The sequence below is a fragment of the Palaemon carinicauda genome, chromosome 4 (genome assembly GCF_036898095.1).
Source record: "Palaemon carinicauda isolate YSFRI2023 chromosome 4, ASM3689809v2, whole genome shotgun sequence".
Taxonomy (NCBI): domain Eukaryota; kingdom Metazoa; phylum Arthropoda; class Malacostraca; order Decapoda; family Palaemonidae; genus Palaemon; species Palaemon carinicauda.
In genome coordinates this window covers 80854255-80870132 of record NC_090728.1, presented here as the reverse complement: position 1 = coordinate 80870132, position 15878 = coordinate 80854255, and the positions used below count along the sequence as shown (strand labels likewise).

Below are 15878 nucleotides of genomic sequence, written 5' to 3'. Positions count from 1 at the left end.
TCCTACCTGAAATATCCTAGCTTCTACCTGAAATAGCCTGCCCTCTACTGAAAGAACTCCTGCCTGAAATGACTCTTACTTGAAATAGCTCACCTTCTATCTGAAAGAGCTCTTACCTGAAAGAACGTCTAAATAACTCCTTCCTGAATTAACTCCTATTTGAAGAAGCCCAGCCCCTCCCTGAAATATCTTTTACAGGACTATCAAAAATCTCATAACCAGGATTTCCACAATAAGATTTTCCCCAGATAACACCAGGTTGATGAGAATGAGATATGATTTAGCTCTAATAAAACTTCAGGGTAGTTTACCCAATATTGCAATCTTAAATATTGACATGGATTTATATAGGCCTAAATTGATTTAAAACAAAATTTCAGTCATCAACTATACATCAAAGAAATTTTTAATGGGAATTTAATTTATGAAAATTAATTTCATAAAACTAAAAATGAAAGAATTTAGGAAAATTAGCAAGCTAGCAATATAACTTGCCACACTGTCCAAGACCTAAAACTTGAAGTAGATATTTAATTCCTCAATATGAAAAACTAATCAAAATAGGGACAGATTCCTACTCCCAGACACGAAATGGTGTTCTAGGAGTTCCACTTGTCCTGCTCCAACTGAAGGACTTGACCAGGAGAGTCAGGATCTCACAAGACTAATAATCCAGGATGGTCCTCAATGTGCGTCATCCTTTTGGTTAAAGGGTTTGAAGCATCCTAGGAGAGGGCCACGTTAACCTGAAAGTAAAAAAAAAAAAGTGTTAATAGGAACTCACAGAAAATTGGCAATCAAGATTTATAAGGTACAAATTTAGCATTTTTCCAGTCATTTTAAGCAATATTATGTTTCATAAATCAGGGCAACCGAAAACAAATCAGAATATTTTAAGCACCCAAAAGTAGGAAATTTTCAGCCCCAAAAGTAGGATATTTTAAGCCCCAAAATGTAGGATATTTGAAGCCCCTAAAAGTAGGATATGACCCTGGAATGGTACGGTGGGTCGTCCGCGACCCCGAGCGTCAAAACAAAAGATGTTTTTCTCACGTGACTCACCCCCGTGACTGAATTTGTGGGTGATCAACCTGCAGTCGGTGTCTCGCCTACACGCTCTAGTAGTGTCCAGATGTGCATCGCTGTAGCTGTACTCCTTCCCCGATTTCTGAGACGCGTCGGGGTCGAGCGCGACCGAGTTTACCCTTCTAAGGTAAGTTGCATAATTATCAAAGTTATTACGTATTATGAAATTGTCGTAGAATGGTGCAACTTGTATAGGTTATCAGTTGTGGAAAGTCTTGGTGGATTGTTTGGCTACCATGTGCATGATTTTTTTTTAGTTGAAATGTCGTTCATCACCACGAGGACCATTTTACTGCGAGTGCCCCTTTTTCAGTTTATTTCATTTTTTGGCCAAGTCATTTTTCCGTAAGATATTGCCAAATAGTGTCGCAAAACTTTTGCTTTTTTAGTGTTGTAAAGTGTGTCTAGATGATCTGGCTACCCATGCGTGACTTTGTTTTTGTCAGATACGCCGTAGATATTGGTATGTGGGGTATTTTCCTGCGGTTGCCAATTTCTGTTTTTTTTCAATATTTGTAAAAATTTACTACGTAGTAAGGAATTGCCGTATATTATTGATTTTTTTTTCATGTTTATTTGTTAGAAAGTGTGCCTTGATGGTTGGGCTAACACGTGCATGTCTTTTTTTTTATCTGAGATGCTGTATATTAGAATGTTGGCCATTTTTCCGCGAGTGCCCCTTTTTATTTGTTTAGCATTTTTTTGCTTAGTCATGTTACCGTAAGGAATTGGCAAGTAGTGTCGCAAAACTTATATTTTTATAGTGTTGGAAAGTGTTTCTAGATGATCTGGCTACCCATGCCTATCTTTTTTTTTAGCCAGATATGGCGTATATATAGGTATGTGTTCGATTTTCCTGTGATTGCCATTTTTTCGTTTTTTCCCATTTCCTTCAAAATTACAACGTACTAAAGAACTATCACAGAGTAATGATTCATTTAAATGTTTATTTGTCGGAAAATGTGCCTTGATGGTTTGTCTAGCACGTGGCTAAATTTTTTTTTTCTGAAATGCCGTATATTAGAATGTTGGCCATTTTTCCGCGAGTGCCCCTTTTTATTTGTTTTGCATTTTTTTTGCTTAGTCATGTTACCGTAAGGAATTGGCAAGTAGCGTCGCAAAACTAATATTTTTATAGTGTTGGAAAGTGTTTCTAGATGATCTGGCTACCCATGCCTATCTTTTTTTTTTTTTAGCCAGATATGGCGTATATATAGGTATGTGTTCGATTTTCCTGTGATTGCCATTTTTTCGTTTTTTCCAATTTCTTTCAAAATTACTACGTACTAAAGAACTATCACAGAGTAATGATTCATTTAGATGTTTATTTGTCGGAAAATGTGCCTTGATGGTTTGCCTAGCACGTGGCTGAAATTTTTTGTTTTCTGAAATGCCGTATATTAGAATGTTGGCCATTTTTCCGCGAGTGCCCCTTTTTATTTGTTTTGCATTTTTTTGCTTAGTCATGTTACCGTAAGGAATTGGCAAGTAGCGTCGCAAAACTTATATTTTTATAGTGTTGGAAAGTGTTTCTAGATGATCTGGCTACCCATGCCTATCTTTATTTTTAGCCAGATATGGCGTATATATAGGTATGTGTTCGATTTTCCTGCGATTGCCACTTTTTCGTTTTTTCCCATTTCTTTCAAAATTACTACGTACTAAGGAACTATCACAGAGTAATGATTCATTTAGATGTTTATTTGTCGGAAAATTTTGTTTACTTCTTTTTTGATTGAATATCATCACATTTTTTTAGCTAAAATATTATATTGTTTTACAATTTTTTTTTTCGATTTTATTTCCCTTCAAAAAAATTTTTTTGGGTCAGAATTCTAATTTTATAGTCGTAAAATAATCGACACTCATCCAGCAATCGACCAAACAGTTTTTATGCATATCCAAGAATAATTAGATTAGTAAATAACACCTTGAAATTGACATACCCTTCCTACATTTCAGGTGGCAGATTAGGGAGTCTGAGTCAGTGTGGTTGGCGGCCATTTTGTGGACATATCCGAAGCGTAAGTTGCCCTATCTATATATATTCTTGTTCCCTATAGAATTTTTGATATTTTGGTATATTTTTACCTGCATAAATATCATATTATATATTAAATATATGTATTTTTTAACGAAATTTCTAAGTACTCAAAAAATGACCTTTAGATATGGCCCCTGATATAAATGTAATTTACAAAATAATGAAGATTTTTTTTTACATATTTCTATTTTAGGATAACATATGTTTATTCCCTAAAAAAATTATCCACTTCCTATTTCATTTGGGTACCCAAGAAAATTCATGAAATTTGGACAAATTTTTTTGGCCAAAAAAAGTTACCCTTTTTTTCTCATTTCAGATCTTCACCTCCATGGGTCCGACTTCATCCAAAATACATCAAGATGTGTCCTAAACATTCAAGAATCAATTCCTAAAAGGATTTGTGTATATATGTATAAAATTTTTTTTTATGAATTTTTATGTAAGGTCTTTTTTTTCTACTTAATTTTTTAAAATATTTATAATAAATAGTTTTTCTGCAGATAAGTAGTATTTATCTTTACAGTAGTTTTAAGCATTCATTGAATTTTTTTTTGGCAAAAAAAAGGGAGGTTACTGCAAAAACAGATTTTTCAAGATTTTTTTTTTTTTGCGTCGTGGTCGCGCGCGACCGAGTATACCCTTAAAGGGGTGTCCGAGGAGCGTACCTATCCAGGGTAAGCCTCAAAAGTGAGACATTTTAAGCCCCACAAGTAAGATGGTCTAAGCCTCCAAAAGTAAGATATTTTAAGTCCCCAAAAGTAATATATTCTAAGTCCCCAAAAGTAAGATAGTTTAAGCCCCTAAAGAAAGATATTTTAAGTCCCCCCCCCCCCAAACAGGACATTTTAAACCCACAAAAGTAAGATTTTTTGCCCCCAAAATAAGATATTTTAAGCCCCCAAAAGTAGGATATTTTAAGTCCACTAAAGTAAGATATTTCAAGTTTCAAAACGATTAGGATAATTTAAGCAACAAAAATTAGTATATTCTAAAGATTAAAATATTTTGATAGTTTGGTGAAGAAATTAGAATATTTTAGGACCAAAAAAAAAAAATCTAGGATATCAAAAGAACTGACAAGAAGATGTGCTTGAATTCCTATGTCAAGTTTTCAACAATAAATTCACATGAATACAAGTATAAAGCCTTTGCTAAAAAAATTAAACTGTAATGAATTAACACCTACAGTACACAACACATGGCGCACTGACATCACCACTCACTCACGATAAGAATTTAACCTATTAACTTATTTACAACTTCAAACAAGTTTTTGTCATATTAAAGTTTGTGAGTGGGTAACTTATTTCACACCTAAACGGAGATATCAAACTAAACTCCAAACTTACTTGAGTTTAAAACAAATTTCTTTACAAAAAATCATGAATCTAATCTAAGCTTAACATGATTTACTAAAGAGAAAAATCATTCAGCAAAAAATAACTATGCATTAATTAGATAAAAGCTTGCCAATCTACAGGAATTAGTAAAAAAAAAAAAAAAAAAAATGTATGATAGTTTGATCAAACAACTCAGGGGAATCCTATGAGGTCTATCACTTCAGTTTCAAATCAAGAAAAAAATAAATATCACTGAAATAAGAACCAATTTCTAGAAATAAAAAGATCTTAAATATTTGCTATTTACACAGCATAATCTATTGTTCTGTATGTGATAGAGGAACTTCCTATCAGCATTGAAAGCCAGAAATCTAACCTGTTTTCTAAAAAAAACATAGAACCTTAAAACGAATATTTCAAAATTCATGCAAAGTTTACAGCATCAGTTCTCTCTTGATGGTGTCATACTTAACTTGGCTCATGCAGTTTCCTCTTGAAAGCCTTAATAATATCTTCTGTCTTTTGGATGTCTAGTGGGAGATTATTGTCTGGTCTTAGGCTTATTATAAAGTCAAGCCCATAGCAATTTCTCAACTTGTTGCATGACAGCCTTTGTGTCCTCTTTTAGTCCTCAGTTTTATATGAATACCAAGTCATCTGGAGAGCAGTTCTGGAAAGAATTGAAAAGGACATTTTAGTAAGATTTTCACTTTTGCTTACTTCTGTTCTTGACTAAATTTTCCCCAAAATAGTATAAGATTCCCTGCAAACTTAAGACAATTATAACTAATTGACTATCTAATATCAAAAGCTGAGTTTACTGCCAGGAGAAAAAAAAAAAGAAAAAAAAAGTTACAAGATAACTATGATAGACCAAACAAATTATTATTATTATTATTATTATTATTATTATTATTATTATTATTATTATTATTATTATTATTATTATTATTATTATTACTGATAGCTAATCTACAACCCTAGTTGGAAATCAAGATGCTATAAGCCCAAGGGCTCCAATAGGGAAAATAGCCTAGTGAGGAAAGGAAATATGGAAATAAATAAATGATAAAAGACGTAGTGAACAATTAAAATGAAATATTTCAAAAACATTAACATTAAAACAGACATATCATATATAAACTATTAAAAGACGTATGTTTATTTGTTAAACAAATCAAAATTCATTAGTTGAATAGTCACATTGTCAAAATACACCACACCTCAAACTATTGGCCAAAAATGAGGGTACCTAGTGCACTCAGGAATATCCCAACTGAAGAGTTTTTGCCTTACTTTACTAGTTCAAATTTCAGTAAAATATCACAAATCATAAAGATCGTTGTAATGCAGTTTCACAGTAATGTTGAATGTGACCATGGATGTGCTTAACCTCTTAACAGGCTTCCATTCGTTCTTAGAGCATTGTGAACTACAATTTTTACTTTATAGAGGGTCCAATTTTCAGTTTAACACTTTGATTATAGTAAAAATTCTACAGTAATATTTTTGTGTTATAGTCAGCATTCTTAATTATGAAATTTAGTCCTCGTTCATAGAACTATATTTGATAAATGGTTTATAAACAAATCATCTTTATTTCATCTCTTTTAAATCTAACACTGAAAAGTTTGTGTAGTACCTGATGCATAAGGTCACCTTTTAAGGTCAGTTTCAAGAATATTGAAGACCAGACGTCTAAAGTATCTAAGAATTGGTACATATTGTGCAGCCTACAAATCGTGTTGACAACAGAGTAGTTACAGATAGTTTTAAATGATTGGAACCTAGATATATATCTACTATAGGCTCTACAGCCTTTAAATATGTGGCCCCAAGACTAAACAATAATCTACCGCAAGTCATTCAAAAGACTGAAGATATTATTAAGGCTTTCAAGAGGAAACTGAAGACTTTCTTGTTCTCTAAATGCTTCGATGGTATAGATTTGACAATAAACGATCAATATTCAGTGTGAAATGTTGAATGCTTTCGAACGAACATGATAAAATGACTGTGGATGTCCTGTAGAGAGTAGAGTTCCCCTGCTGGATAGGATCTGAAAATCAGCCCTTAAAGAAAAGTAAAGTGAAGTGTTTCAAATTCGTTGAATAATAGATGCAAAATTACACTTGTTTCCGCTCTAAATAAATACCATTTTCTATTAAATCTCATCAAAGAAAACTACAAAATTTCAGTAAGATATTCCTAGATATTGATAGAGAGAGAGAGAGAGAGAGAGAGAGAGAGAGACTTCGTATGTTAATATGTAAATATACCAAGTACTTACTCTACCCCCTAAAGCCTCATCTCCTCTAACTTCTGACTTCACTTATATTAACAGCTATCCATAACAATGACCTCTGCCAACGAAGTTGGGAGGATGTTATGTTTTTGCCGTTGTTTGTGAATGAACAACTTCCTGGCCACAATTTTACTCATAGAATAGTGAAACTTTTAAGGGATTAATTGTTATGTTAAGACGTGGAAGTGATTCAATTTTGAAAGTCCTAGCTCAAAGGTCAAAGGTAAAGGTTAAATGTCAAGGTTAAAGGTAAATGTCAAGGTTAAAGGTAAATATCAAGGTTAAATGTAAATGTCAAGATTACAGATTAAAGGTAAAGGTAAATGCCAAGGTCAAAGGTAATGGTCAACTTTAAAGGTAATAGGTAAAAAGGTAAAGGTAAAAGTCAAAGGTGAAGGTCAAAGGTCAATGTCAAGGTAAAGTTCGAGAAATAGGCTGCCGTGGTGGAGGTCTGCTCTCTACTGAGTGCCCCTGTATTTCACTCTTTTACCCTAACTGGGGTTAGTGTTTAGAAAATGACTTGGGTTTAAACTCACCTTCAACTTTAAGAGTTTCAAAATCCATTCCTGTTAAGCTCTGATTTCACCTCAAATTCAACTTTCGACATTTTTCCAGTTATTCTATTTCCCCCAGTTGAAAGTCACGCAATTTAAAAGTATCTATCGCCCTTGTAGTTTGCATGGAAACCGCTATGCACATCTGGAAGAGAAAATTGAACTATTTAAAATATGATATTGTAAACTGAATATACTTTAAACAGCTATCGACATATGAAAATGTTAAATTACACTTTTTCAAAATCTGAAAAAAATGGAAAAACTAAATGTATATCTCACTAAAGAGAGCATTAATGTTATAATAGTTTATCCCTACACTACCCGACTTCCCACAATCTTCCCAAGAAATTAACGAATTGCCTAACTAAGATAATTGCTCAAGTATATTACGGACTATTATTATTATTATTATTATTATTATTATTATTATTATTATTCTTATTATTATTATCACCTGTATTATTATTATTATTATTATTATTATTATTATTATTATTATTATTATTATTATTAATTAATAAGCTTCAACCCTAGTTGGAAAAGCAGGATGCTATATGCCCAGGGGCCCCAACAAGGAAATTAGCCCAGCGAGGAAAGGAAACAAGGAAAAATAAAATATCTTAAGAACAGTGACATTAAAATAAATATTTCCTATATAAACTATAAAAACTTTAACAAAACAAGAGGAAGATGAATTAGATAGAATAGTGTGGCCGAGTGTACCCTCAAGCAAGAGAACTCTACCCCAAGACAGTGAACGACCATGGTACAGAGGATATATCAGTACACAAGACTAGAGAAAAATGGTTCAATTTTGGGGCGTCCTTCTCCTAGAAGAGCTGCTTACCATACCTATCTCTCAAAAGGAAGCATTAATGTTATGATAGTTTCATAATAAAATTGTTAGATTGTCATTTCTTTGCTCTGGAAAAGGGAAAACTCCTTTTTAGACATTTTAGTTAATTTGGAAACCTTCATTTCTACTTAGCTTATAAAACTGTTTAGTAACCTAGTAAACCATTACAGTTTTTGAAGCTTTAATAGGAAACACTGATTAAGAATTAGATTACTTTATGATAACATTTATTGGTTAACTTGATAAAGAAAAATGTCACAGTTTACAATCCAGAAAAAAGGCTACAACAAAAAAGTATAACCAAAGAAAATGCAAAAAAGGGGTTTTAAGCAAACTTGACTTGTAGCACAATTGCCGAGGTTTAGTTGTTTAATACCCGCTTCTGAAGCCTATCACCTCTCTTGGTTGATTAAAGTCTAGCTGTCTTTCTATTCGACCTAATATGATCTTTGTAGACATTTTATACATCGCGCAGAGTAAACCTATTGGCTGTATATTGACTTCATATTAGCATTACAGTTCTACTGTAAAAAGTTACAAATTTCAGGGAAATTCTAATGGCCATTGACACCGAGTCTTCCGATGTTCAAGTCTAAAGTCTACCGTCACAAACATAAACTAGAGGGGCACTTAGTAAAACCCATATCTTCCCCCAGGCAGCTAATTGACCTTGATCTTGACCTTAATGTGAATTAATTGGCATGGATTTTCATACACTCAAATATGAACCAAATTTCTAGTCTCTGTGAGAACGATGTCCAAATTTATGGCTGATTTACGTGAATTGGACACTTCGTTTTACCGTGACCTTGACCTTCGGCATGGATCTTCCTAAATTTTATAATTTCCAGCGTTTTAATTAACAGTTAATCCCTACAAGTTTCATTACTCCATTATTAGAATTGTGGTCAGGAAGCTGTTCACAAACACACACACAAACAGGGGTAAAACGTAACCTTCCAACTTCGCTGGCGGAGGTAAATATCTTCTTCCAAAGAAAATTTAGGACTGGAAGACTAACTTTATATCAAGCAGAGCCCAGAATAAAACTAAAATTTATTCAAATACACAACCATAAACACACACCAGAGAATCAGTAATCGAGTTACTAAAGCATACCTTAAAAAATATAATAGCCAAAGAAGCAACTTTATGCATCTTGTTGCTTCAAAGTTTACTGCGACTTGGACGTAAATCTAAGCCAAAGAGTAAGGCTGACTGGTCCCACAGTGATAGAGTTTAGTACCTTACTAATATATCACTAAAATTCTTAATTACCTTGCAAGAACCCAATTTATATGAATATATTAGCAGCATTTAAATATCTATCATTACACTGGAAACTTATTTGTGACACAGCTGGTTCAGAGGGAAATCTCTACCAAAAGCAATAACAGGAAATGTTAAATTTGGGTTTTATATATTAAGGCTGGGAGAGAGCAAAGAACAGGTCTTCATTTGAGTACATTTATTTTCCAACTGACTTATACATAATACAGCTCAACATGTAAGTAGAATATACCAATTAGCACACTACTGAGTTACACCCGGGTCAATTACCACAACTACCAGTTATATATGATTAGGCTTAGTGGTAAACATACACAATACTCTTCCCTTCGTACAAGTAGCTATTGCTTCTGAAATATGAAACAAAATAGACCAACTTAAAATATTAACAATATCAACGTAGAACAGACTAACTTAAAACATTAACTTTTCCCTCCACGCTAATAATTATTGCTTGACAACTTAGAAAAGACTAACTTAAAAGGTTAACAACAATCACCGAATAGCAAATCAACATGAACAAAACACTAAACACCAAGTATTAAAATAATGTAAATAAAACAAAATGTCTTCCACTGAAAATAACTAAAATTACTGTTTTAGGCATTTGATCTGATGGCTTGACCACTTTGTGGCTATTTCTCATAATTCCGAATACAGTGCTTTACATAGTCTTTCAAATAAGTTGGTAACTTCCTAGTTCTTGTAGATCTCCTTGGCATAGAAGTAGTGTCTGGCACAGATATATCTGTTAAGACTGCACTGTGATCAGAACTTCCGATAGACCTAGTTGTTGGAGAATCCTGGTTGTTGGGTACATTTAAGTGTCCTTCGCTGTTCTGAGCATTTATGACAGGCCTACCCACTGCTGGTTTACTAACCCCACTTCCAGCATGCGTTTTTACGCTATCTGAAATTTCAGTGATTGCTTTATCCTCTTCAGCTTTATGTTTATTGTCTCACCACACACATTGAACTGTGATGCATCCGCTGTCATTTCAACTGGGTTCTCCCTGTATGCCGATTCGTCAACTCGACGCAGTTGGTCAATATGTCTTTTCCAGATCATGTCACCCACGGCAACATGATAGGAACATGGACTCAAACGTTCAGTCACAATCCCTGAAATCCAAGTTTCTTTTCTATTTCGATAGTCCCTGGCTAACACGGTATCTCCAATTGTAACTAGTCTCGTTGGTTTCTTGAATAAGTCACCAGATGATTGCTCTTGAATTCTTTCCGATGTGTTTGGACACAGTAGGTCAAGACGTGTTTTCAACCGTCTACCCATCAATTCTGCTGGTGTGCGCTTGGTAGTGGTATGCGGGGTCGTGCGGTACGTGAGGAGGAAATCACAACGTTTTTGATTTAACGAACTGTCTTTGCTATTACGTGCTTTCATGCCACGCTTGAATGCAGTCTTGAATGTTTTTTAAACAAAGCGTTCTGCTTGACCATTTGTACTTGGATGATATGGTGCAGTGAAGATATGTTTGATCCCATTGCTTTCAGTAAAAGCACGGAACTCAGCTGAAGTAAATTGTGGCCCATTGTCAGAGATAAGTTCATCACAAACTCCATGTTGTGCGAAGATCTTTCTGATCACCTCTATTGTGCGCGTAGTGCTAGTTGACCTCATACGACAGACCTCTGGCCACTTTGAATATGCGTCCACCATTATGAACCACATTTCGCCTAAGAAAGGGCCAGCAAAATCAATATGGACTCTTTTCCATGGTCCTACCGGCCATTTCCACGGATTTCCTTGAGCTACAAGCGGAACCGATTGCGTTTCTTGACATGCATAACATGACTGCACTGTTCGTTCAATGTCTTGATCAATGTTGGACCACCACACGTGCATTCTCGCTAATCCTTTCATTCTCACAATCCCTGGATGACAACTGTGTAATTCGTTAAGAACCTGTCCCTGAAACTTTTTAGGAACTATAATACGAACTCCCCAGAGCAAACAACCATCTTCTACTGTGATCTCCTCACGACGGATATAGAATGGTTTGAGATCGTTACTGATATCTGCTGCATCTGGCCATCCCGTAGTGGTAAATAGCAATACTTTTGACAGCACAGGGTCATGTCTCACCTCTCTAGCAATGTGTTTTGCCAAAATCGGAAGCGCTTTAATTTGGGCAATGTTCAGTTCAGTTGCTTCAGATGTCCAATGTATAAATTCTTCTGCACAACCTTCTACTGGTAACGGGGGCCGCGACAATGCATCTGCATTGCAGTTTTGTTCTGACTTACGAACCTGAATGTCATAATCGTATGCAGCAAGCTGGATCCCTTTCCAATTGGGAATAATTCGCCTTGGCTTTTGTTAATGTATGAGATGCATATGCTATGGATCGTTCACCATCTTCTGTTAGATGCGAAAGAACAGCTCCGAGGCCTTTTGGGGATGCATCAACTGCTAGTGTCACTGGCTTTTTAGGGTCATAATGAACCAAAACACCACAGTCTTTAGTTAATAATTCTACAACTTTGGTGAACGCCTCTTCGCATTCCGACGACCAACTCCATTTCCGATCCTTCTTCAAAAGTTCGGATAAAGGTGCACCTACGGAAGATAAGTTCGGTGCATATCGGCGGTAATGATTGACGAGTCCTAAGAACGACTGCATTTCTGCCCTATTTGTTGGGCGTGGTGCGTCTCTAACAGCTGCTGTGGTTTCCTCATCTATTCTCAGGGCTTCCTTGACTACTACGAAACTCAGCCATTTCATGGATGGTCTGAAAAAGGCACACTTAGGCAGGTTACAACGGAGACCATTATCTTCAAGCCTCTGCAATACGTCATCTAGATTCTGCAAATGTTCTTGATCATTACGGCCAGTCACGCTGATATCATCCATATTGCATGCACATGCTACTCCTTGTAGGACCATGTCCATCATTGATTGAAATAGCTGAGGTGCGCAAGATACTCCGAATGGTAATCGAATATAGCGGAACAAACCCAGAGGGGTATCAATTGTCAGATACTTTCGTGATTCTTCTGCCACTTCTATCTGTTTATATGCATTTAATAAGTCTACTTTTGAAAACATCATGCCTCCATTCAACTTATGGTATAAATCATCCATACGTGGCATTGGATATTCTGGATTTTCAAGGTACTTGTTCACTGTGACTTTAAAGTCCCCACAAACCCTGATTGATCCATTGGCTTTCTTGACAGGAACAATGGGAGCGGCCCATTCACTGTATTCAACACGTTCCAGGATTCCCTCCCGTTCCTCTTTAAGAATTACCTCCTTCACTTCATCTAGAATTGCATACGGAACTGGCATTGCTTTGAAGAACACCGGTTTCGTTTAAGGTTTGACGCGCAGTTCAGCTTTAAAATTTACTGCTTTTCCCAGTTCTGATTTGAAAACTGCCTCATGTTTTCTAAGAATTCTTTGTAACTCTGGAGGATATTCATTAAATGAATCAGTTCTGCTTGTTACAATGTTATTGATACACAATGCCTCCCAGTCTAATCGAATATGCGCTAACCAGTCCCTTCCGAATAGTGCTGGTCCGTCACTGTGCACAACATAGAGTGGTAATCCTTTAATCCTTTGGCCCTGATACTGAACGTTAACATAACATATTCCTATTACTGGTACGTTGTCTCCAGTGATCGTTTTCAGAACCATGTTGCTAGGTTTTAGCTCCACATGCTTCTTTAGATGACTGCGATACATTCGTTTTGGTATCAAAGAAACTGCCGCACCAGTGTCTACTTCCATCTCCATTCGTTTTCCACTTAATGAGACAGCTACCATTATCTCAGGAGTTTTTGTACATCTTCCAGGCTGTTTTTGGACTTTTCCTATTGTTCCATTGGATATTTTGTTGCGAACGTTTCTAATTCGAACATGACTGATATTGGTATAATCAGATTCTGAACTTGAATCCGTGTCAGAAACAGTGAATGACTGTGTATGTTTCACCTTTGACGACGACTTCACCTTGAAGTTCCGTTTGTCCTTCGGAGCATGATCCCCGGGTGCAGTCGTACATTTCTTTCGCAAATATCCCCTTTTGTGACATATGCTAAATTCTGTTTCTTTGTAAAAACAGCGATCAGGACGGTGGTTATTTCTGCAGCAACGCCAACATTCTCTTATTCGTTCGGACGTTGGTTTCACCACTTTAACATCCTTGGATTTGGATGAATGGATGTTCTGTACTTGTTCCTCAGCCATTTCACAGCTCATTGCGATTTTGAATGCCTTTTTGAGTGTAAGGTCTGTTTCACTGAGTAGCTTACGTTGAGCAACACGATTGCTAAGTCCTATCACAAACATGTCCATTAAAACTTCATCCAATAAACCTTTGAATTCACATTTTTCTGCTAACTTCCTTTGTTCCGTGACAAACTGAGTGACAGATTCGCCATCTTGCTGTTTACGTTGGTAGAATCTATATCTCTCAGCGATGATAATCGGCTTTGGTGTTAAATGCTCGGATATGAGTTTTGTCAGTTCCTGGAACGTCTTCTCAGCTGGTTTGTTTGGAGCAAGCAGTGTCTTGATAAGTCCATAGGTCTTTGGCCCAACGACTGTTAAAAACAAAATTTTTTTCCTGTCATCTTCGATGTCATTTATAAGACAAAACTGGTCGAAACGTTCAATGTAATCATCAAAGTCCTCTTCGGTTAGGTACTCAGTGATATTTCCAAGAGGTAAAATTACAGTTTCAACCATTATGAGGAAACTGGAATAAAAATATATTTGTTGCATCAGAAATAGTGTAGTTCCAACGGATTTAACGTTTATTTTGACCGCAAACCATCCGATTTAGAGATTTACTATGTAATTGGAGTTAAAACAACAAGTTTTTCCAGAAAAATCAGTGTTTGTAACCGTGTTTTTATTGTATTTGTTTCATATTATGTTGTAATGCAGAAAAACCCTACTTCATCCCAACAATTATGGGGGACACCAGGTGGGAACCGGGGTTTTGGGTGGGGGGGGGGGGGGGGGCATCAAATGATATTTGCAATAAATGAATAGTTATCCTTCCACCACCCCTCCCCCTATACCCCTACCTAGCCCTACCGTGGAAAGGGAGGCTCCGCCCCCCTGCGACCCCCCCCTTAAGATCACAGTGATTTTCAGGGCACTACCGAACCTAATAAACCCACCTAACCTAGCCTAGGGGCCCTGTACCCCTACCTAGGCCTACTGGGGGGAGGGGGCTCCGCCGCCCCCCTCTGCGACCCCCCTTAAGGCCACAGTGATTTTCGGGGCACTACCGATCCTAATACAACCACCTAACCCAGGGCCCTGTACCCCTACCTAGGCCTAGCCCCTGCAACCCCCCCCTTACGGCCACTACCTAACACATCCATCAAATCAAATCCAAAGTGATGGTACTGCTGTATACATCGTTATACTATCACCATTATAATATACTCTATAAATCAATGAAGCTTACCTTAAACTGTTGGTTCATAAAGATGTGCTGCTGCTTTGAGGAAAACGTCAGGCCGTTGGGAAGGTTCCTTGACATGCAGGACAATTTTTATTTTGTAAAATTAAATTGTGTCACTGGCACAAATCCACTAGTTTTTCAATATTCCCCGAATAAGTTACAACAAATTCATTGTAAGTTAGGAAACAGTCAGGATAAGACGATGGAGTTTCAACTTCCTGTGCAATATGAGATGACGTGCTTGCTAAGGCCTCCATGTCTAAGAACGAAACGAAATGCCTGGGTAAGATAATGTATTGTCGTGCTGTGAGCCTGTGATTGGCCAAACCTGTAAGACATAGTGGATAGGCGCTGTGATTGGCCAAACGTGTAAGACTTCATAGTGGACTAGTTTGTCTGCGGATTATAGTGGTTACAGGGCTCATTTGAGCAAAAACAAGACCCTGTCAACAATAATAACAGACTTAGAAAAAATCTGGGAGGAAGACATGAGTAGCGTGAGTTTGATCGTCGATATATAAAGAACTAGGCATTTACGACAGATAATATTATACAGAAATACTACAATATACTTGCTTTACTCGGGAAAAATATTAATATAATAGATTTCCCATAATGGTTGAAACTGTAATAACACCTTCCAAGATACTGCACCATTGGTAGTTTATCCTCATTGCCACTTTTATATATTAAGGCTGGGAGAGAGCAAAGAACAGGTCTTCACTCGAGTACATTTATTTTCCAACTGACTTATACATAATAATACAGCTCAACATGTAAGTAGAATATACCAATTAGCACACTATTGAGTTACACCCTGGTCAATTACCACAACTACCAGTTATATATGATTAGGCTTGGTAAACATACACAATATTGGGAATACCAATATAATTTTTTTTCACGACTTGATTTATATATATAATGTATATAAATTTAATCCATTATTATA

The 15878-nt window shown here is 36.1% G+C and overlaps 2 protein-coding genes across 2 annotated transcripts in view; both read right to left on the bottom strand.

The window, feature by feature from the left end:
- The window catches only part of LOC137639537 (serine/arginine repetitive matrix protein 1-like), a 28479-nt gene extending 17596 nt beyond the window's left edge, over nucleotides 1-10883 (bottom strand). The window contains exon 1 of the mRNA XM_068371804.1: nucleotides 10452-10883. Coding sequence (XP_068227905.1) covers nucleotides 10452-10883 — 432 coding nt within the window. The remainder of the gene's footprint in view (nucleotides 1-10451) is intronic.
- Nucleotides 10884-12816: 1933 nt separating this feature from the next.
- Nucleotides 12817-14196, bottom strand: LOC137639535 (uncharacterized). Its single transcript, XM_068371803.1, has one exon. The coding sequence runs from the start codon at nucleotides 14194-14196 to the stop codon at nucleotides 12817-12819; it is 1380 nt and encodes a 459-aa protein (XP_068227904.1).
- Nucleotides 14197-15878: the final 1682 nt, after the last annotated feature.